The 21,735-nt window shown below is 31.2% G+C and overlaps 2 protein-coding genes across 3 annotated transcripts; one reads left to right on the top strand and one right to left on the bottom strand.

Moving 5' to 3' along the window:
- Nucleotides 1-72: 72 nt before the first annotated feature.
- Galphai (G protein alpha i subunit) lies at nucleotides 73-10,929 on the bottom strand. Its single transcript, XM_070644162.1, has 5 exons — nucleotides 10,435-10,929; nucleotides 3,747-4,218; nucleotides 3,585-3,679; nucleotides 3,312-3,500; nucleotides 73-3,165 (listed from the first exon to the last, which is right to left on the bottom strand). The coding sequence occupies exons 1-5, from the start codon at nucleotides 10,550-10,552 to the stop codon at nucleotides 2,975-2,977; spliced, it is 1,065 nt and encodes a 354-aa protein (XP_070500263.1). The 5' UTR covers nucleotides 10,553-10,929; the 3' UTR covers nucleotides 73-2,974.
- Nucleotides 10,930-11,319: 390 nt separating this feature from the next.
- LOC139092990 (protein peste-like) lies at nucleotides 11,320-17,801 on the top strand. Of its 2 annotated transcripts, XM_070643573.1 has the most exons (6): nucleotides 11,320-11,453; nucleotides 14,244-14,475; nucleotides 14,941-15,370; nucleotides 15,769-15,866; nucleotides 15,933-16,442; nucleotides 16,657-17,801. In XM_070643573.1, the coding sequence occupies exons 2-6, from the start codon at nucleotides 14,359-14,361 to the stop codon at nucleotides 17,062-17,064; spliced, it is 1,563 nt and encodes a 520-aa protein (XP_070499674.1). In that variant the 5' UTR covers nucleotides 11,320-11,453; nucleotides 14,244-14,358; the 3' UTR covers nucleotides 17,065-17,801. The 2 variants fall into 2 exon arrangements, with proteins under 2 accessions (XP_070499674.1, XP_070499682.1); XM_070643581.1 differs by lacking the exon at nucleotides 11,320-11,453 and having other exon boundaries at nucleotides 14,197-14,475.
- The last annotated feature ends 3,934 nt before the right edge of the window (nucleotides 17,802-21,735 follow it).

The following is a 21,735-nucleotide window of genomic DNA, read 5'->3' as shown; positions in this document are numbered from 1 at the left end:
TACTATTATTTTATTTATTAATCTAGCAATTTCATTATTAATAGCTGCAATACATCTAAAAATTAATATGTGTATATTTTTTCCATGATTCTTTATTCAGAAGGTCTAATCTTCCTTTGTTTTCTCTTTATCAAAATATGCTAGTTATATCAGTTATTCATTCTCTTTCGCAAAATTCTTCAAAAATGTCTTTTATATGTGTATAAATATTATCAATAAAGTTTTGCAAAAAAATCATGTTCATTTCCTTAATTTTTTTTTTTTGTAAATTTGACACAATTTTATTTAATTCCCTTCCATAAATCTCATTGTTCTCGCTTTGTCTCTCAACACGAGAGATAGAGTCAAATATGTGATATTATCGAATTTATTAAATTCCGGATAACCACTGGCACATCATCATTTATCATCCACGTGTATTCAAATTTAACGGTTTTTATTGTATCAAATGAAGTTGGCTGTAAGTCAATTTTTTTGATAAATTTTTAAAAAAATCCGTTTGAAATGAGTCACACATGTGATAGGCAAAATTTGTTGATATATAACAGTTACAATGGGAATAATTATTGATGCTTAACAAATTAACATTGATTTGTATTTTTTTTTTTTTAATCATTGAACATTAATAAATTCATTGTATTCTGCTTATTCCTTCTTGTGTTTTTTTAATGTATGTTTATATAGATACCTAAACAATTCACTATTTTCATTCTCGTTTATTATCATTGAAAAATTGAAAAGATTTTACAAATCATTTCTTGCTTTATTTCTTCATTCTATAAAAAGTATTGTCTGAAAATAATTTTTTTTTTTTTTTTGTAAACAACTTGGATGTAGCCAAAAATAAAAGAAGCTTGATATCATTAAAGTATATATAGAGTATGGAACAAAAAAAAAATTGTATAAAGTATGAAGAGAAAATTTATTATTCTTAATAAATGCATAATACTTTGTTGCGTGATTTTTTATTACACTTATTTCAAACTGTCATAAAAAGGAGGAACGTGAGAGAGCTCCACATAAAATAAAGAAGATATGAATCCAATGAATATTCAAATTATATATGTACAGAATAAATTGAATTAAAGTTGAATGTAAAGAAGAAGTTGCTGTTTCTGCGTAAAGGTCTGTACGTTTATGTAAATTTTTCTTTTCTTTATCATCATTGTGCTTTAATGAGAAATTCTCATCAGTCTTTAAGCATAAAAAGTTTTTCATTCATTCATTGTGATATTGTAGTTAGTTAGATATGATAGAGCATAAATGCTTTTTTAATTGTGCGCGGAGAAAATAGATACATTGATTACTTAACGCATTCTTTCTATAAATTATATGAACTTAGCTTCAGTGATCTCTGTAATCAAGATTGTGTGATGTAAGCATACAAAGTGCAGTCTATCGATACTAACTGATGAGTAATGTTCAGCTAATGTGAACTGAAGGCGCCTTTTAACCACATAGAATTAAATTATTAATTTAAATTGGATGAGGATTAATAACGGTTAAATTAAATTGAGTAAAAAGTAACGATTCAAAAAATTTCAAAAAATAACCGTCAAAAATTTTTTGAACAAAAAGTTCATTTCTTAGAAAATTATAATTTTTGAAATCAGTTAAAATCGATTTTAAATCAAAGCCTCTAATAGACGATGAAATGGCACTACAATCAAATTGATGCATTATTGTCAAGATTCATTTCCACGAATATCATACTTTTATCAACAATTTTTGACATTCTATGATTAATTTTGAGCAGTTAACAACTGAATGAGTTGTCTGTATTACTGCACGTATTTTTTGGGGCACAGTCATCAGTTTTACTTGTAATTTTTATTCATTTTCGGGTAAAATTGTTTGTATGCTTACATAAATTATATCACCCTAATTTATTTATTAAAATGCCCAATTGTGAGTCAAAAAAACAAATTGACTCCTTAATCATCATACTTGATTCCAGTTGTCACATCAAGCTAAATTACACAATTTGCACAAGTCCGTGTGAAGCTGAAAACATCAATGAACAGCTTTCTCCAATCATTTTTTTTTATATCTTAATTAATAACCTTTTTTATGACCCTGTGTGATTTTTAATCAAATTGACTCTAGAATATCTATTCATTAGTTCCAGCACATTGAAAATTGAAGTTTGTCTGTTACATCTCTCGATTTTTTGTGTGCTTTTTTCGATTTTGCTTTTTCTATTATTAAAGTACATTTTGTTATGAATAATAGGAATGACAAATAAAAATAGTCACAAAACTTTTTCTATGGCATGTTTAATGTTTTGTTTTACATTTTTCTTCTTGGTTTTTTTAGAAACTGATTCAGAAATGAATACATAAATTTAATATGAAAAAGTGTAAATTTATCACAATGAATTTCACTAGTAAGAAGTTCGATTTAAAAGTGCAAGTAAATTAATGTCATCGTTAATTGTATTGAATTAAAATGTAATTTATAAAATTAAAACATAAAGCAGTACTTCTCAAACTTTCAGCCTGGAACATGCTTCATAGAGGATGGATTTGAAGGTATGAGAAACTATGAAGATTTTGTGACTTAATTGATTATGTTCTGCGGCCATAAAGCTTGAGAAGCACTGACATAAAGAAAATCATGGAAATTTTTTTTAGAAAGAATGTTGATAGTTGGGTTAAAAACTTTATACTTTCTATAATGGTGTTCATGACATTAAAAATGAACTTAATCTTTGACCTTAAATTATAAATATTTTTAAATTTTTACTCATAATGTGAACTTTAACGGCTTTGTTGATTTATTTTTTCTGATGTCTTTATCGACATAATGAAATTTACGGGACTAAAACGAAATGTGCCGATTAAACATTTAAACTTTTTTTTACTTCCTTCTTTTCCACTTCTCTCGATGATTCTGATGAACAAAGCACATTATTCCAATAACAACATTTTTACTACTGGATTAGTAGTATAAAAATAATTCACATGGATGACTTTTAAAAAAGTCCGCAATCTTTTAAATTATTTTTGATAATTACGTCTGTTACTGCATCGAAGACAAATTGAATGTTATTTGTATCCGTGGCACATGTAAGATGGGTGTATATCTCTTTCTGATCTTTTCGTTTATTGAGATTCTCGAATTTCATTCTTATATAACTCGACGCTTCCTCGTACGTGTTGGATCCTAAAACATGGCATAAAATAACAAAATTAAATTTCAGTAGTTTATTACTTTTCAAAATTTAACGTATTTCAAAAAATCAAATCAATAACTGAAGCCAACTTCATGTCATATAATTCAAAATTTAAATTTCCGTTAAAATGATTTACCTGTGTACTCTGGGAAGCAGATAGTGAGGGGCGATCTCTGAATTTTCTCTTCGAACAAGTCCTTCTTATTCAAAAATAATATAATTGATGTCTCCACAAACCATTTTGAATTGCAAATTGAATCAAATAATTTCATTGATTCTATCATTCTATTCATTTCCTCGTCTTCCGCAAGCACCAAATCGTAGCCTACACCATGGACATTTTAAAGAGAAAATGATAATTATTATAATGATTGTCATTATTTTTTATTTTTCACTTTCATGATCATACCTGATAATGCTACACAAAAGATAATTGCTGTTACACCTTCGAAACAATGAATCCACTTTTTACGTTCGGATCTTTGTCCACCGACATCAAACATTCTATAAAAGGAAAGACATAAATGGTGAGAAATTAAAAGACAATGAACGGAAATGAGGCACAACTTACTTAAAATGTAATCCTTTAAAGCTAAAATGTGTCTCTACAATTCCTGTTGTTTTAACTCTCGTCCTAAGAACGTCTTGTTGTGTCGGCACATAATTCGGCTGTGAAATACGATCCAGACTATTAAGGTAGTATGCAGCAGAGTCATTTAATTGATATTCTCTTGAACGTGCAAAGCATTGTTGAACACCGGCATCAGACCACAATTTCTTCATCAAATTTACGAGCTCAAGAGTTAATTCCCCTTCTTCCGCCGCACTCGCATATGTGAAAAATTGTCTAGCTATATCCGTCTTTTGTGGGTCAGCAAAATCTATACGTAATTGACCCATCGCACGAATTATTGCCATTAAACTTTGAATTGTGTTACTATAGACAACAGGTCTGTATTGTTCACATTCTTCCAATGAATATCCCGTTTCATGGATAATTTTCATCTGCTTAACAATTGTCGATTTACCAGATTCACCGGCACCTTTAAATGAAATTGATTAAATTACAAAATTAGCATTGAGAAGCATTTAATGTCAATCATCATATTAATAGATATTGCTTAATCACTTAAAGACAGTAAACTGGGGAGTCGTTCTTTTGTAACGTCTTTGACAGTTTATGCTGCACATATTCTGACCGTTAAATTTTCAAATAATTTTTGATAAATTATTTCAAATATTTTTTGACCGTTAAATTTTCAAACACAAAATTACGTCATTATTCCAATAAGCAATTGATAGACATGAACAAATTGATACAGGCAGACTACACCTACACTAATTCTGTCAAACATCGCTTATGATTGACCCCCCTCCGAGAGAGATCAAAACTTTCAATTGATGTCAATTAATGGAATCCAAATTGGAACTAAGAGAATTATGTTTATTTTAGTTATCACCATCGTGAGTGAGGTCATTAAATAAAAAAAATGTCAAATAGCGAGCAATTCTCCTACTTCATTCATAAAAAATTTCATTCCAATTTTCATTCATAACATTTGCTGTATGTCTGTCTCTTTCCAATTCCTTTCATTCAATGAACGTATTTTTATTGCCAAATCTTTTCCGCTTTTTTTTATATTTTTTATTCATCATGCTAGCTAGCTCGTCTATCAGTTATTCATTCATACAAACTTTTGCTATTAATTGTTTGGAACATAGAAATAATAATAATAAGAGAGATAATCGTTTACGAGAGGAACTCAAAAGAAATTTAATTATTATTATCGCACGCTCATGTCAGAAATGTGATTTGTTCCATTTAATTATTCAATTAAGTCAGCGTATGTCGCTGAATAAATGAAATTCTTTAAATATTAAGTAATTTACTTGCTGCTGCCTCACTGTACTTCTTAATTCTTAAAATGTGGATAAATTTGCACATTTTTCCGGCTTATTAGTTGCCAACAAGTGGCTGACACATGTTTATTATTCTCTCATATATGTGTGCTGCATTTTCAAAAATGTCTATGCCCTTTTACATTTTGTTTTCTTATTTTTCATTGAATAAAAAAGCAAAAATCATACGGAACATTGCCATTGTTGCTTGTATTGGCCATAAATAAATGTGTTAAACATACTTTTGGGAATTCTAATGTTTTGAGGATGTAAAAGACATAAATTAACATTTTTATTGACCATATGAATTAAGGATAAGTTCAAGGTCTATGATTTTTTGAGTTTTGATGAATAATCTGTGCCACATTTTTAAATCTAACAAAATTAGTGTTCTATATTTAGTTTTGAGAGCAACCAGATGAATGAGCAATAAAATTAAATTAAAATTTAATCATATCTGATTTGGAATTGAGGAAAGAATTATTTTAATGATAATATTTTGCTGATTTTGATTAATTTATGCTTTATAAAGCACATACTATTATTGTTTATTACCCATCTTAAATCGAAGGACAAGATCATACATCCTTCAAGCGCTTCTATTTTAACTTAATACTATACTATGATGTATAAGCCCAGGTATAAGCAGCACACTCTTTGGTGTTTCTGTAAATCCAGCAGCTATTTACAAACTCAAGTATTTTGAACTTGTTTCAGTAGGAACCTTTACATAATAAATTTACGGCTTTCACATCTTTCTCGTCTATTAGCTTCATCATTCATGACCCGCTCTAACATCTCACATTGCCAAATTGTTAATTTATTACATCTTGAATGGCTGTGCCCAAGAAGCTGAATAGTCCAAAGTTGGCTGAAAAATCACATAACTCATTCGTACCCTGGAGTACTACATCAACTTTCCTGACACGCATCTTATCAACTGAACTATCATGACATCTTACTCATTAATTCACATTCTAGTAAATCAAGCCTAAAACATCTAGATTTAAAATTGATAATTACTCAATTTTATAAATATTGCCTAACTCTTTAATGTTTAGGATTACAAACCTAAATGGAGATAGAAGAGGAGTTGAATTCTGATCTCCAGACAGAAAAAATCCATGGATACTTGAATACAATGCCCGATTTATATTCAATACTGCAGCAAAATTAAGAAACAATAAAAAAATAAAGTCACTTGCAATTGCAAGCAAAACAGCCAAGCTTTCATTGCATTCCCATAGAGTCGGATATGTAAACATGTTTTTGGAACTAACTCATAATTATGAAGCCTAATAATAAAAGGTATGTGCCATAATGTTATGACGAAATGAGCATGTTTAAACGAGAAAGAATTTTTTTTTTATATTTATAATGTAATCAAATTGACATAGTACGTTGCTGATAATGAAAAAATGAATAGAACTTATTGCTGATATTTGCAGCACGAGGATGGATAAAACATACAATATGAAATAAAAAAAATGAAAGTCAAGTTTTCATTTGTTTCCATACAAGCCGCATTTCAATTGTTTTAGTGTACTCATGTACATGGGGAAGAGCTGCGTTGATTGACTGAAAAAAAAGTCATGAAATTGTTATTTTCCTCTTTGGATTTATTCCAAATTAAATTTTGTAATACATTGATTGACACATTTTGACACAGTCAGCGAAATAACTGCTACCAATTCTATAGTTGACTGAACAAACAATGAAATGATATCAAATGAATATGAAGATGGTGCTGACATGTGACGAAAAAAAACAAAAAATGTTGTCACTAGGTGTTTAAGACATTAAATTTTTAATGAAATGTCTATTTTTGTTCGAAAAATGTTTTTAATGCCATAATATTCATAAAGAAAAAGTTCAAGCTATTTGAGGCATTGAAATTGTTATTACTGATGACGTACAGCATATTATTTTATGTGATCTAAAAAGCAAGCTATCGTTATCAAAAAAATATATAAATCGTTCAACTTGCAATACTTATATTTTTGCTCTTAGCTACATAAATTACACAACAGAATCAATTCATTTTCTGCAATTTTGCTATTTTTAAATTCCCATAACCATGACGTATTATTATTATTATTTTCGGTTCACAATGTTAGGTGTGAATGAATGGATTCATTTATGAAATTAATTTATTTAAATTACTACCATTATAAATAGAAATAGTTTTGATGTACGTACGTATGTGAGTGGAAGCACCGAAAATGAGTGAGAAATATTGAATAATTATTGAAGAACGGCAATGTCAGCAACTCCTAAAATGGATTGCTGCAGCTTTAATCTGTTTTGTAAACAAATTAATTGAAATGCAAATGATTTGGAATGATTTTGAACTTTTAACGGTTTTCAAAAATTTGAATCAAAATCTTGCAAATTTTTGACGATTTTCAAAATTCAAAAAGCTGGTATATTTTGAAATAGTTTTGAATTTTTAACGGCTTGCTTTAAAATTTAAATTTAAATTTACCAAATTTTGAACGATTTTCAAAACTCAGAAAGCCGTTAAATTTACAGCAAGCCTTTAAAATCCTTAAATCTTTAAAATAGCCTTTCTATGTTAATTTAGAACTTTGAAATGCTAAAAATCAGCAAATATATTATCAAAACACACTCAACTTCATTAAAAATACAACAAAATGAAATTACCATCCAATTAATGCTCCAAAAATACACAAAAAATTCAATATTATTTAGAATTCCCAATATGAACATTTTAAACCCGTTATAATAAAGATTGTTAAATATTTAAATTGATTTCAATTTTTATTTTTCAGGTAACAGCTGAGAGATTAGATGAAAATTTATGGAAGTATAAAAAAAAAATCAATCGGAACACGAAATTAGAGTTGAACGATGAATCAGCTACATCAATTAAAGTCTATTTAGATATTTCCAAATGTATGAATTAATTTTTATTGTTGTAGATCTTTGAAAATATCGTGATTCACAACTCAAACAAGCAGTTGAGAAGAAATACAGTTGAGTAGCAATCTCTCAAGTCACTTTTATACAAATAATATGGCAAACCTATTAAAATACTTTTTTAATTATCCACAAACAAATTATCTTCTTTCATTAGTGTCAATCTAGTTCACGAATATTGTCGTGTATATAAAAAAAATTGTTTTTTTTATTCCTCAAGCAAGAGTTTTGCACAGTAATTAATTTATATGTTTTTCTTTGACGCAGGTCAACTAATCATCCCGACCTCTTAGATTATATTTTATTGTCTATTTTTATTAGTACATTTTATTGCCATCATTATTCATTCCACATTATCAAGAATCATATTATTGCTTATTTTATACACAATTGAGAATGCTGATGTTTGCATTTTGTCTGTTGCTGACTCAGACATGACTTAAAATGTGATGGGAATTTCCTAAACAAGATTCAAATATTTTAAAACCGTTATTTTTTTAAATTTGTGCAGATCATTCAAAATTTAAATATATATTTCAAGACGCTTTAATCAGTCATTAGTGTCAATGACGTTCATACTTTTCGTCGTTATCAATTGCAAATTATATTCCATGTTTGTGTATATTAAGTATACCGACGACTTTAACCTCTGCCTTAATAAACAAATCACCCACAAAATAAGCTTTCGAGGTAATTGGATTGCAAAGAAATGCGGCACCATTACTCTTTATTATTCATCATAATTTCATCATCACCTTTTAAAAATAACAAAAAAAAAATGTTATTGTATGTAAAAATAAAAAAAAAATATTAAATTTCTCCCGTCTCTATATCACATTTTTGCATTTTACGGTCGATTTGACGGAAATTCGTCAAGTACGAGGGTCGTCACTTTTTTTAGTAAGACATACAAACAAACAATTCAACCATGAAAATTATTATGTACTTAAGGAAATCCAATGTGTAAGAGAAAGAAAAAGAGTCAGTCATACATCTAGTCTATCATCCATGAATGAGAAATTCATGTAAAATGCATGCAATAAAGGAGGAAAAAAATCACATTAGTCATAACAATTACAAATGAAATTCTTGAGAACTGATGCCTACTAATAATCTTTGCAAACAACACGGGGCGCTATAGAAGTGAAAAAAAATATGCGAATGAATATTAAAAAAACGGAGTTTAATTGTTTCAATGTACAGAAACAGAAGTTGATGGAATAGAAAGAAGAGGAACAGACAAAAAAGAAAAATAATTTAAAGTAAAAATAGATCTTTTTTTCCCACATTCGAAATTAAATTATGGAAACTAGCTATGTACGTCGGAATCTCTCTTTCTCTTACTCTTTTTACTCATCTGGATGGATAATGCTGAAATAGTGTCTTTAAAGAAAACCTCAAGAGATTGTTATTGTTATTACAAACAGGCATTACCTCTCTCTTTGTGTGTATAAATTAAAGTAGTCGGAAACGATAATAATGTAGGCGAAATAATTACTTAAAGTTATTTTTCTAAGGTCTCTCTCTGTCTATCTAATTGTCGTTACTTCTGAACCTATCCCAAGCAATTTCCTTTCATTTCTATAGACAATTTATTATTGCATTAACAAGAGCAGAAGACAGAAGAAGGAAATAATGTAGTATAAAAAAAAGTGAAATTGCGGCACCTCCTCTTTGGTATAGAATAAATTTAAGTGGACAATTCGCATGAGCCACAGCAGTAACAAATATCAAGCAACAATGATAAATAAGCGGAAAAAGTTGCATGAATATTTTTGAATTAGAATCACGTATTGTATCTAACTCTTTCTCTCTTAACTGACTAACTAACTAACTAACTGCTGTGAATACGAAGAAACAATTGTTATAATAATAATCTATAGTCACACACAAAATATACATGCATGAATTAAAGTATGATAGATATTTTTTTTCATTATCTGTCAATAATAAGTACGAAGGCATGTAGAATATATGACTGAATGAATGTTTTGTACCATATCAGTTAAGAGTTTTTTAATCATAGACCAGCAATGAGTGCTACACAAGCAAGCATACATTCATAGTTTTATGAAGTACAATCTATTCATAATGATTCTGAATGCACAGCAAAAAATAGCTTCACACATCCGTCCCGTCCATCAATTCACAATTCAACAATCACTGCTGTTTGAAATTTCACAAATTACATCAAAAAAAAAGTTTATGCACTTCAGAATAGTCACACGACCGTTATCCATGATTTTTACGCTGTGATGTCACTTGCGACCGCACCAATTTACCACTACATACATATTGTATGAAATAAAATAATCAGACGCGATGAACACCCAGTTCTTGTTTCTTAATCATAGTCGGCTGATCAAATAAACTTCCCATAGTTTCTGTCTTATTTATTTAAACTTTATCATCTTACATACCTAAGAGCAACAGTTTGACTTCCGATGTTAGCTTCTCTCCATCAGCTCTTAGAATCCTATCAATTTGTTTACTACGAGTTATAGCTTCCTTTTGATTTTTTGAATTAATACAACCCATTTTTGTAGCACTATTTCTTGTCACTTTTCTTTTTTAAAAAATTATTATAATATGAGACACAAATTTATTTCTATGAAATAAATGATATTTTAGATAATAATTCACAGCGATATTAATCGTCAATCAAGTTTTCAGCACTTTATTCACTTTTTACAACTTCTTTTTTTGGATCTCACAAAAAACGCTTAAATTCGTAAGTTTTTTTCTTAGGAATCTTGTATTTTAATGTTTATGAGAAAACTAGGGTAATTTTCATAAAAACTCCATCATTTTGATTATTATCATTACACTATTAATCAATTTTCACTCGTTTTTCCAGCTTTAATCATGAAATGATATAAAAAAAATGACTTAAACTAATATTCCTAGAAGCAAAACGCTACTATTCAGTTTTTACAAAGATTGAAATTTGAAACTCAAACGACTGTTACACATTTCTATGTTTATTGACATGCCCCTCTACATGTGTTTAAATTTTCAACGACCGTTACTCTTTTCTATGTTTTTTTAACATAGAATTTTTATGCTTTTGATACAAATTAAGTCTATTAATTAAAAAATAGCAATTATATCTGTGTTAATGACTACTTTGTTGCCATTAAATAATTTATAGACATTTCTATTAAAACTTGTTTCCGAAAACTTATCACACGAGATCAAGCGTCTTTTTGCAAGCGTGCAACTTTATTAATTAACTGTTGCACAATCAATCATCACTCAAGTGAAGTCGTGAAATGATTCAGTCTGAAATCAATCTTCGCTCGAGACATACGCGCGCGAGCTAAAGATCTCTTGATATTCGTTACAGGATTAAATAATTAAGTAAATTGGTCATTTGTGTATGAAAAGAATTTCATCGAATAAATGCAAGTGAAGTGATATACTACATATTATGAATTAAGTATGTGATATACATCTTATCATAAATTCCAATTCTATTTATCATTCAATTTATTCATATTCTTCATACTGTTCGTCACCTAATAAAATATAGAAGAATCGTTTATGTGAAAAAATGTCATGTGCGTGATTCACATATATTTAGAAATTAAATCAACAAAGTAACCTCGCGGGTGACCCTAGACATTCGGTAATTCTTAGTCGTATACACATCTTCATCCTCTCTTCTCAGCGGCATACATTTTTTAATTGATGACTTTTACGTTTTGCACATAAATTAATTAAATTTATTTATTAACTATTTAATGTGAAAGAAGGCTGTAACTTGATTTTTTTGAGGTTAAAATTGCGTACACCCAAACTGTTTTATTCTATGTCCCGAATGGGATGTAATTTATCCAGCCTCTAAATAGTGGAAACCAGTAGTTCATAAGAGCAGCACAAATGAAAAAAGCTCTGTCCCGGACACTAATATTAACGCTAAAGGGAAGTTTTCAAATGGATGTCACATTTAAGGATTCTCTAAACCAAGATCAAGACTTCTCAGTTTAAAGATTTGTCGTGACTTTGGGATTCTACAAATGAGTCTCGACTCAGGCCTGGTCTCGGTCTCGAGAATTTGAATTAGAACCTTCGGAAAATCTTAGTTTGATCGAGTCAGATTTCATTTGAGGTTAATAAATGTGGTCATAACTGATCTCTAACAAGTTGTGAATGAAATCTCAAATTTTTGCCCGATCGACACATTTTGAAATGTTGTCACGCACCACACCAATAAAACGTCATTATTCTAAGAACCAAATGGCGAAAAAAGCCAAATTTGCAAATTACTGCCACTTGGTTCTAAGTGTACTCGCTGTGTTGACAACATTCTTACAGGTATGTGCCGATCGGAGAACATTTTTTGAATATTTTACAAACTCAGACACGTTAAACACATAACTTTAAGCAATAATTTACCAAAAAATCCATATCATAATAAGCAATTATGATCAGGAAGGCTAAATTTTTGAAAAACAAAATTTTTCTAGGTTATAAACAAAGAATTGAATTTTGAACTTTCTTATCGGAAAAAATCGCTAGTAATTAGGTTGTTTCCTTTTCGTATTTTTCCGTCTATTATATGGAATCGATTATGCTGCAAAGAACATCATTTAAGGTTCTATGTGGTCGCAATCCAAATACACACTATGTATCGAAAAGGATAATCAGTCCTAAAATTCCGAAAATAAAGTACTTTAAGATTCTTTAATCAAAGTTACTCATTTTAACTCCAAAGTCTCACAATGTATTACTTGTTTAGACTACAAAGAATCTCATGTTACCCGTAAGTTTGATAATAATGTTTGGCTGCGCGGCTTATCAACAAAATTTCTCATTCTTCAATGTCATAAACCTCCGGAAGGTCACAGGATGATTTCGCATAATTGACAGCATATACATAATAGCTATACTTTAATGAATACCTAATAAAATCTAAATTGAGATGTATTAATAGCTATTAATTGATCTGAGAATTGTCATTCAACGCAGCTTAGTCTATAAATAAATGCAGGGAAAAATGCAAGCAACCAATGCTAATTATAGTATGGGAAGTTATTCGTTTATCGCATGAAATTTGCATTAAACTTGACCCCAAAAGAGTCTTGCTATTAATTAGTATCTTTCGGTAAAGTGATTTAAGCGAAACGTTTTGTGCATGATGTCGATCATACTAAATTTATGAGAATTGCTATGAAATTGCTTATTGTCTTGTCTCTCTCACTAATTTATTCAATTCTAAATTCATCAAGACTTTACAAGTCATAAGAATTTGCAAAGACGTGATCACGTTTCATTGTAAAAATATTGACACTAGAATAAATTAGATACATGCATTAAGTAATTTGATAGCAAGTCAACATTGTAAGCAGCAGCATATGACGTATTTACTTTTACGTAATTTTTTCCATATTTTAACAATGTATGAGGAATTCCCATGTGCTGCATAGGGTTGAATCAGCTGCCAATTAACAAGAAATCATCTTAATTATAGTCATGATCAAGTTATCTTGGAAGTTGATTAACATTGAATTGAGCATTTGGGCAGTAGTGAAGAACCTTTATTGTGCATCGGCACACCTTGATGAGAAATCGCGAACGAAATCTGATACGGCATGTGGTTTATTTCACTAATGTGCCGCGATACACAGGTTGTCCACCGCTATTTTAGGGAATTATTCACAAGTGAAGTCAAAGTATCAAACAAGGCTTTTGCAGTTACCGGATTCTACAGGGTAATGTGATCAAATTATTCGGTACACACTGGCACAACGACGATACATGTGGTTTATGACATTTTCAAAAAGTTGTGAATCACGGCACAAAGGTTGTTATCATTGCTTTAAGGAATTATTCACAAATGAAGTCAAACAATCGCAAGGCCTTGTACCGGATAACCCATAGGCCGAAACCGTACGCGTCATCAAGTTCATGGCATGTTGGTGACTCACTAGTATACCGCGGCACACAGTTTAGACAGCACTGCTAAAAGGAATTCCGATAATCAATAATTATTTGTTAATTGATAATTGACGTCATTTGTGAATCAGACCTTGCTCACATTCACCTCGTTCACCCTATAATAATAATAATGTACTTAAATCACAAGAGCAAATATTATTAATAATATAAAAAGTGAATTTACTTTATGTGAAGTGCAATAGAAATTGCATAAAGCTTTAATCTTAGGAAATCAACAAAAAACCAGTTTTTTCTCTTTCTCTAATAATATTCCATTCAATTCATTCAGCTGTGCTATTTGCAGACATTTCTTTTTATGCATCTTACTACTTTGTACGAAAGGAAAAGTGTATCTACTACTTCTTTCTCTAACCTGAACGTATGATCATCATTTACATTATAAAATGCGACAGAGTGTGCAAGTCAACTTAATTTTTTTGTTAGTCGGTGTCGTTTTAATCGTTATCGGAGGATGTATTTTAATTTTTTGGCCATCAATCTTCAAAATATTTCTCGCTAAGGTAAGTTGACGGATTGGAACAGATTGCAATTAGTCGGTTGTATGTCTAGTTATCGTCTTGAGATGTTTTGGGTGAGCTTTATATACTTGAGTTCCGTAGACTTGACATATTATGGCAAGTTCCAAAATGTCAAGTTTATAACCAGACACAAGGTTGAATAATTCCAGACTGTTTAACTCGACGTGGATTTATATTGTAACCGGCCAAACATTCTGCATCATCATCCCGAGTCACACAATAATGACAATGTCCGTCATTCGGTTGCCGAACAGCACCATGTGTTTGTTAGGGCACTTCGCTATGTCGTCGTATCAACGGTATGACGCGAAGCTGCCCTGACGACTCCGTGACAGCTGATTGTAACCCAGTCAGTTCCGTATTGTGTTGCTCGGGTTGGATACAAGAAATAAAACTTTCAATCGCCCAAATAATCTCTAATCATATCAATTTATCTCCATTTTTTAGGAACTGATAATAGACGAGAAATCCCAATCATTTAAAGAATGGAAGAGTCCAAGCATAGAACTATACTTTGATGTCTATTTATTCAATTGGACAAATGCCGAGAGTTTCAAATTTCCAGAATTCCAAAAACCAATCTTTGAAGAACTTGGTCCATATCGTTTCCGAGAATATCGTGATAAAGCAGATCTAAAATTCCACCGACACAACTCAACAGTAAGCTATAAGCCATTCAGCACTTACATATTCGATGAAGAGGGCAGTAAAGGTTCATTAGATGATATATTTACGACTATTAATGTGGTTGCAATTGGAGCAGCAGCTCAGTCATTAAATATGGATTACAACCACAAAAAACTTATTTCTATTGCACTTAATGGATATGAGGAGGAAATTACTGTAACAAATACAGTTCGTGAACTTTTGTTTGAAGGTAGGAATCATTGATATTACTTTATTTGCTTGATTAGAGTCGATATTTAGCGGGAAGTCATAAAAGCACAGGCATAGCAATGCAGCCAATGCAATATAGGAATCCGGTCAACACATAGCTGAACTTAATAGGCATTTGAAGCCGCACTGCAATGATGTGACTTTAATTAATACAGCAATGTAGCCGTGCCCTAGCCTTCACGCACAGCTGTTCGAGACGTAGAATTTGGATTTCAATTCCATATTTAGGACTGTGCCTCCTTTATGTCTCACGCAATCAGTCTGACTCTTGAAATTTCTCTCGCTTAATCTTCAAATATATGACTTTCGGCAATCAGCTCCAATAATCAATGTGCTACTATATCCATAAAATATAAAGTCAACAAACTTTTATTTCAGGCTATGAAGACAATATGGTACTGATGGGGAAAGCAAATATGATTGAAGGTTTCGATATCAGTCACATACCATATGATAAGATAGGATTTTTCTACATGGTAAGCACAAACTTCAATATCTTTATTGCTTTTTGGAGATAATCTGGTTCCATATACTTTTTACAGCGAAATGCAAGCACAGCTTTAAGTGGAGTGCACAATGTCCATACAGGGAAAGATGACTCATCAAAATTAGGAACAATCCAAAACTACAATTCAGGTGATTTTAGCAGCATGTATAGAGGTGAATGCTCAAAAGTTAAAGGATCGCTTGGCGAGTTATTTCCACTTGACCAGAAGCCTACTTCAATATCCATTTTCACACCTGACATGTGCAGATCACTTCCATTTGATTTTGAAAAAGAAGTTGATGTTTTTGGAGTTAAAGGATATCGCTACATAGCTGGTGAAAGGTTGATTGATAATGGCACCAAATATCCAGAAAATTTATGTTACAGTGAAGGATGTGAACAATTTTACCCGTCTGGTGTTTTCAATATCTCTGCATGTCGCTTTTCATCGCCTGTGTTCATGTCATATCCTCATTTTTATGGTGCTGATGATTACTACTTGGATCTTGTTGAGGGACTCGAGCCTAATAGATCAAAACATGAATCTTATGTCACTTTGGAACCTGTAAGGAAGTTTGTTATATTCAGCAGTGCTATCCAAACTTATTTGTGTCACGATACATTTTGGTGGTAAGCCATGACCAAAACCGCACACAGTATGCGGTTCATAACATATTCATGAGAATCCATCGGCACTTTAGTATATCGCGGCACACTGTTTGGACAGCACTGATTTACAGCACTTATTTTTTGATTAATGTCTTGCCTTATTCCTTTAGATGAGTGGGATACCATTAGAAGTAACCATGCGCTTTCAAGTTAACTTCCTACTAAAAGACAACGAGGAAATTGCCTTATTCCAATCATGTCCAACAACATTCATCCCAACAATGTGGGTCGAGCAAAAGTACAAAATAGACGAAAAAATGATTGAAGAACTTAAGATTGCAGTTAAAGTTCCATTTTTCGGAAGAATCGTTGGATTGATTATTTTTGTGTTAGGAACTGTATGTATACTTATTACAATCATAATTAAATGTGTTTCAAGACAAGTACTAGCGGAAACAGATGTGAATTTACCTGAATTAAAGGGAGAAAATCGAAAGCCGAAAGAAAAGTCGTCGCCGTTGCTGGTTGATGGAAAACTAAGGCCGAGGATTCAAAAAATGGATCAGAATGTTGATTGATTGCAGGCAGCTTACATGTACAACATACATCGTCCAGCGAATGACTTTCAATGCAACAGATAATATTTTAGCATTTTATTTATAATTAAGTAACTACATTCCTTAGAGTTATAAGACCCAGAAGAAGAGATAAGGGGCTGTTCACGAGAATGTAACCCGATCAGCACAACGTGTTCGCCAAGGCACTGCAGCGTCACTATATTGACGACCAAACATAAAGTTGTGTCGCTCGGATATATTGTGAGCATTTTATGACCGAGCAGCATGATGCGACGATCGATCGACGATCGAATGCGACGATGCTTGCTGTGAATACAGCGACGTAGCGGTTCCTTAGAGGACACGCTATGTTGTTCGGGGTGAATCTTTGTCATATCGAAACAGTCTACCTAATGATTGAGAGATCGGTCTCTGGTGGGAATCGAACAGACATACTCATAAAGAAGTGACACAGATATCAGGTCTGTCACTTAATCACTAGGCCACAGAGGCCTTAATCTCGCACTGGCATATTCGCCTTTATGTGGTTCGATACACCAGATTCCACTCTGCTCAGTCATTAAATGCCAATTTCTGTGGACGACCCTTATCTCTTCTGATTATTTTTGGTACTATCCTGAATATTCTAAAAGATATTTAATACATTATATTTATTTGATCATCATACATATTTATACGTCCAAAATGCAAACTGATCATGACAAAATCATTCCATTTATTACTACAAAATAAAATTATTGACCTGAACTGAGTAGTTATTAATATAATATATAGCAACTGTTAATAAATTTACAGCTTCCTTCTTTGAAACTCTGGATTTAAAGCTGGCAACACAAGTAAGAGTATCAACATCGTAAAAGTAAAAGCTATTGCTTTAAAGATTACAACTGACATCAACACCTTGATTAAAATTTCCGACTTAAAATCAGGATGTCCATTCTCATCCGTTTCCATCATTTCCTTACTTTCCGTTGGCTTCATCATCATCATGGAATTAGGTGCTGATATATTTCTTAGGAATAAGTATGGTGATCCTGCTGGTCTTTCATAAATTACCAATTCCTTTGGATTTTTTGACGATGTCGGTTCCGAAATGTTACTGAAGTAGCTGTATTTAGATCCAGTTGGTATTTCAAGCTTACTGATTTCATCTTCTATGTCACAAAGAACTTTTGTGGTTGCAATGAAGATTAATATAATTTTGGTGATCATTATTCGATGTCTTGAAGTTGACTGGAACTAAAAATTGTTGGATGTACCCAAAAAAATTGTCAATGAATAGCTGAAAATGTTCATTCAGTCAATTTTTTAGAGCATGAAATGATAAATCATGTTCGTGAGATGATTTTCTTCTCTCATTTCTATTCTCTCTTGTGAGATGCTCACAAATAGGCGGGGATTAATGTATTCAGTGATTTATGGATATACGAAATCCCTCCTTCATCGCACAACACATTGAAAGATTCTTAAAAGAACTATTGCATATTATGCATCAATATTTGTTTAGTAATGTTTACAATTTTGTTAATATTTGCAGAAACAAAAAGAAAAATTTTCAGACTGAATGGATTTACGATAGACATTGCATAGCAAATCTCATATCACCAAAATATTTACAAAATGAACTTACCGAATTTTTAAATATTTTTGTTACTATCAAACAATTTTTCTTTTAATTAAACATTCTCAACAGTGAAGAGGTAACATGATCAGCTACGCTGGGGGAATCCGATGGTCGAATGTGAATTAGTCTGAATTTTATAAACTCTCTGGTCTGGAGGATTTCGTTTTTTTTTTCACTATGTATTAATGTTTACTAAATTGTAGGCAAATTTACATTAAAAAGGGGATTCCGTAAACAAATTTTTCAATTCTCAAACAAAAAAATCCCATACAGATGATGATGATCAACTTATAAATATTTAAATATGTAAAAAAATAAAAGTTTGTGGACTCATTATGATCATTAACAACAGCTGATTAGAAATAAATAGTTGGTTTACGTTGAACTGAAGTGATCGCAGATCTCTGGATCTTTAGAAATTTAATAAGCTTAGTTTTATTGAATATTGCTTTATACTATGTGGATTTATAGATCAGTTCCATGGATTTAGGTGCTATACTGTATTCGAATCACGGAATTGAGCGAGAATCATTTCAAAATAGTCAATTCAGATATAAGATTTGAAACAACCTACATAAAGTAATTGAAACTAAGTTTATTGTTAGTAGATCGAAGGAACTAGGCAAAACATATACAAATCTATCAAATTCTATCTGAGTTAGACTTACATATTTTTTAAGAGATATTTTGTTGAGAATATATCAACTGTCATTTAATATTTAAATTGTATTTGCAACTAGTTGATTTTCCCCTTTTATAGATGTTGGCCCCTCCATGCAAAAATTTTAGTTTATTTTTAAACTCTGAAGAATAAACATCATCGTAATTAAACAAATCCAATCATTCTGTCTTTTTGATAAAGAAGTATAGACTGCCACTGACGATTGTGATAGTTTCAGCAGCTATTAAATCTAAATAAACCACTGAAATTGTCACAATCATCAGTTTTTTCAATAAATTCAACTTTGACACTCGTTTCATTGGCATTAGACTTAAAATTCATCTGACTCAAGCATATAGAACAACACTGAAATATTCACAAAGCATGACTTTACTTGTCCTTTTATTCTTCATTTATGTTACAGAAAAGAATTCATAATTTAATGTCATGGATTTGAAATGTTTATAAGCCATTTAAATTAAAGCTTATGATCTTTTGCCGTCGTTTGCATCATTTCATTAGCCAACATATTGAATCTCAAAGAAATGAAGCATAGCAAGAATAGTAATTGACTTCATGATGATGCTTTCTTCCTCGACTTTTGGTTCTTGTAATGTAAACAAAATAAAAATTAATATGAATATCTTTGAACTCGTTTCGCCTCAAAAAACACATTGCATCCATTAAGTTATTTTTTCTTTAAAATCAATTTCTTTTCTTCTCTTCTCTTAATTAATTTCACATTGCAATATAAAGCGGATATCGATAATTAATTTTCGTGTTTTTCTTTCGTTTTATTTTTAAAGTGTGAAAATTTTATTCATCATCCTCATAATCTGAGTCATATCTATCTCCAGATCCATCCTCTTCTTCATTCGCATCCTCTTCATCATCATTTTCATCATCGTCGTCGTCGTCGTTTTCATAGAAGCTTTTCCTTAATAAAGTTTTCCTGATCGTTGGAGAAATTTTATCTATCATGAATTGGAGGTTAAAGAGAGTTGAATTGGGTAGGAATCTGTCAAGTAACCTGTTTTGAGGATTGGAAAATTGAATTTTTAAAAGCAGGGTTTATAATTGCCTTAAATTCCTGGACAACACATGACCCTAATTGGTTCCATTTCGACACAAACTATTTATGACAGCCAAGTGACTGCCATACGGCATCCAAATAGCAAGTTCCATGTTAACTGTCATACAAAATCGCGAGATGGAAGTCATGTGGGTCACTATCGGTCATATGGGTCATATGGGTCATATGGTTCATATGGTTCATATGGGTCACTGCCTTGAAAAACTTGTGCTGATCGGGGTAGTGTCAGGTTTGTGTATCAAGGAAGTATCTAGGATTGCAAAAGTTTATTCAATGGTTCTTACTTATCGTATGGATAAAGCTGATCAATTGTATCAAACATGCCTTGAAATCGACAATATGCATCGTGTTCAGCTACACACCAGGCAACCAAATTTCCTGAAAAGCCTTCAATCGAATGAATGAAGAAGTTGTAGCGCTCAATGGATCGATAATCAGTTTTGTCTAAAATGGAAGTTAATTATGAATGAAAGTTAGAGTTCGATCAAGATGCACAGACTTCATAGTTTTTGGACTGAATTTTATAGCTCATCCAAGACTCCAGGCCTGCATATATTGTTTACAGGCCTTCAGTTTTGGACGAATCCCAATAAAATATTCACTCACTTATGTATGCATAAAGATCCAAATCATCTCTTTCTGACACAATAGTATCTGGATTTCTCACATGAGTATTCATAACAGGCAGAAAGAACAAAAATCCAATAATTATGAAAAACTTTGCAATCTTTTTAAATGTAATAATCTTAAAAATTGTCTTTAAAATCCGAGTCAAGTCATTCCTCGACGCAAACTGATCCAGTAGAAATTTCTGTTGATCTCTACTTAACATTTCATGAAAATTGTGTCGTGTTATGTTTGGATAAGTCAAGACACTCAATATATTAATTATGGAACTATATTTTTGCTTCAAATTTTCCACAGGAATAAAGTCTTTAATGTCGTAACTTTCCACGATGAAAGTCTTGAATATGAGCAGAACTAATATTAATCGCATATTCCCTGAGATTTGTCGAGCTTACTCAATGACTGAAGATACACTGACTTTATTAGTTCTGTAAGTTACTTTCATTTGACATGCTGCTTGCACAGTAAAAGAAGCATTGATATCAGTTACAAAAGAATTTAGTTTATTGTTTAGGCATTTCTATTAAGTTAATACAATAGATTTACAATTGATCTATTTCGTGGTCATGCTTGCTGTAAGATGAATAAGCAAGACTTTCAAGTTGCTGATGAATAATTCCTGAAAATGAGAAAGTTTAATAAGTTGATCCTCACTTTCTGTGACTG

This window comes from Chironomus tepperi, unplaced genomic scaffold, assembly GCF_022539635.2.
Source record: "Chironomus tepperi strain 1889 unplaced genomic scaffold, CSIRO-AGI_Ctep_v1 contig_16, whole genome shotgun sequence".
Taxonomy (NCBI): domain Eukaryota; kingdom Metazoa; phylum Arthropoda; class Insecta; order Diptera; family Chironomidae; genus Chironomus; species Chironomus tepperi.
The sequence above is the reverse complement of the archived record's forward strand: the minus strand, read 5'-3'. Positions and strand labels throughout refer to the sequence as shown.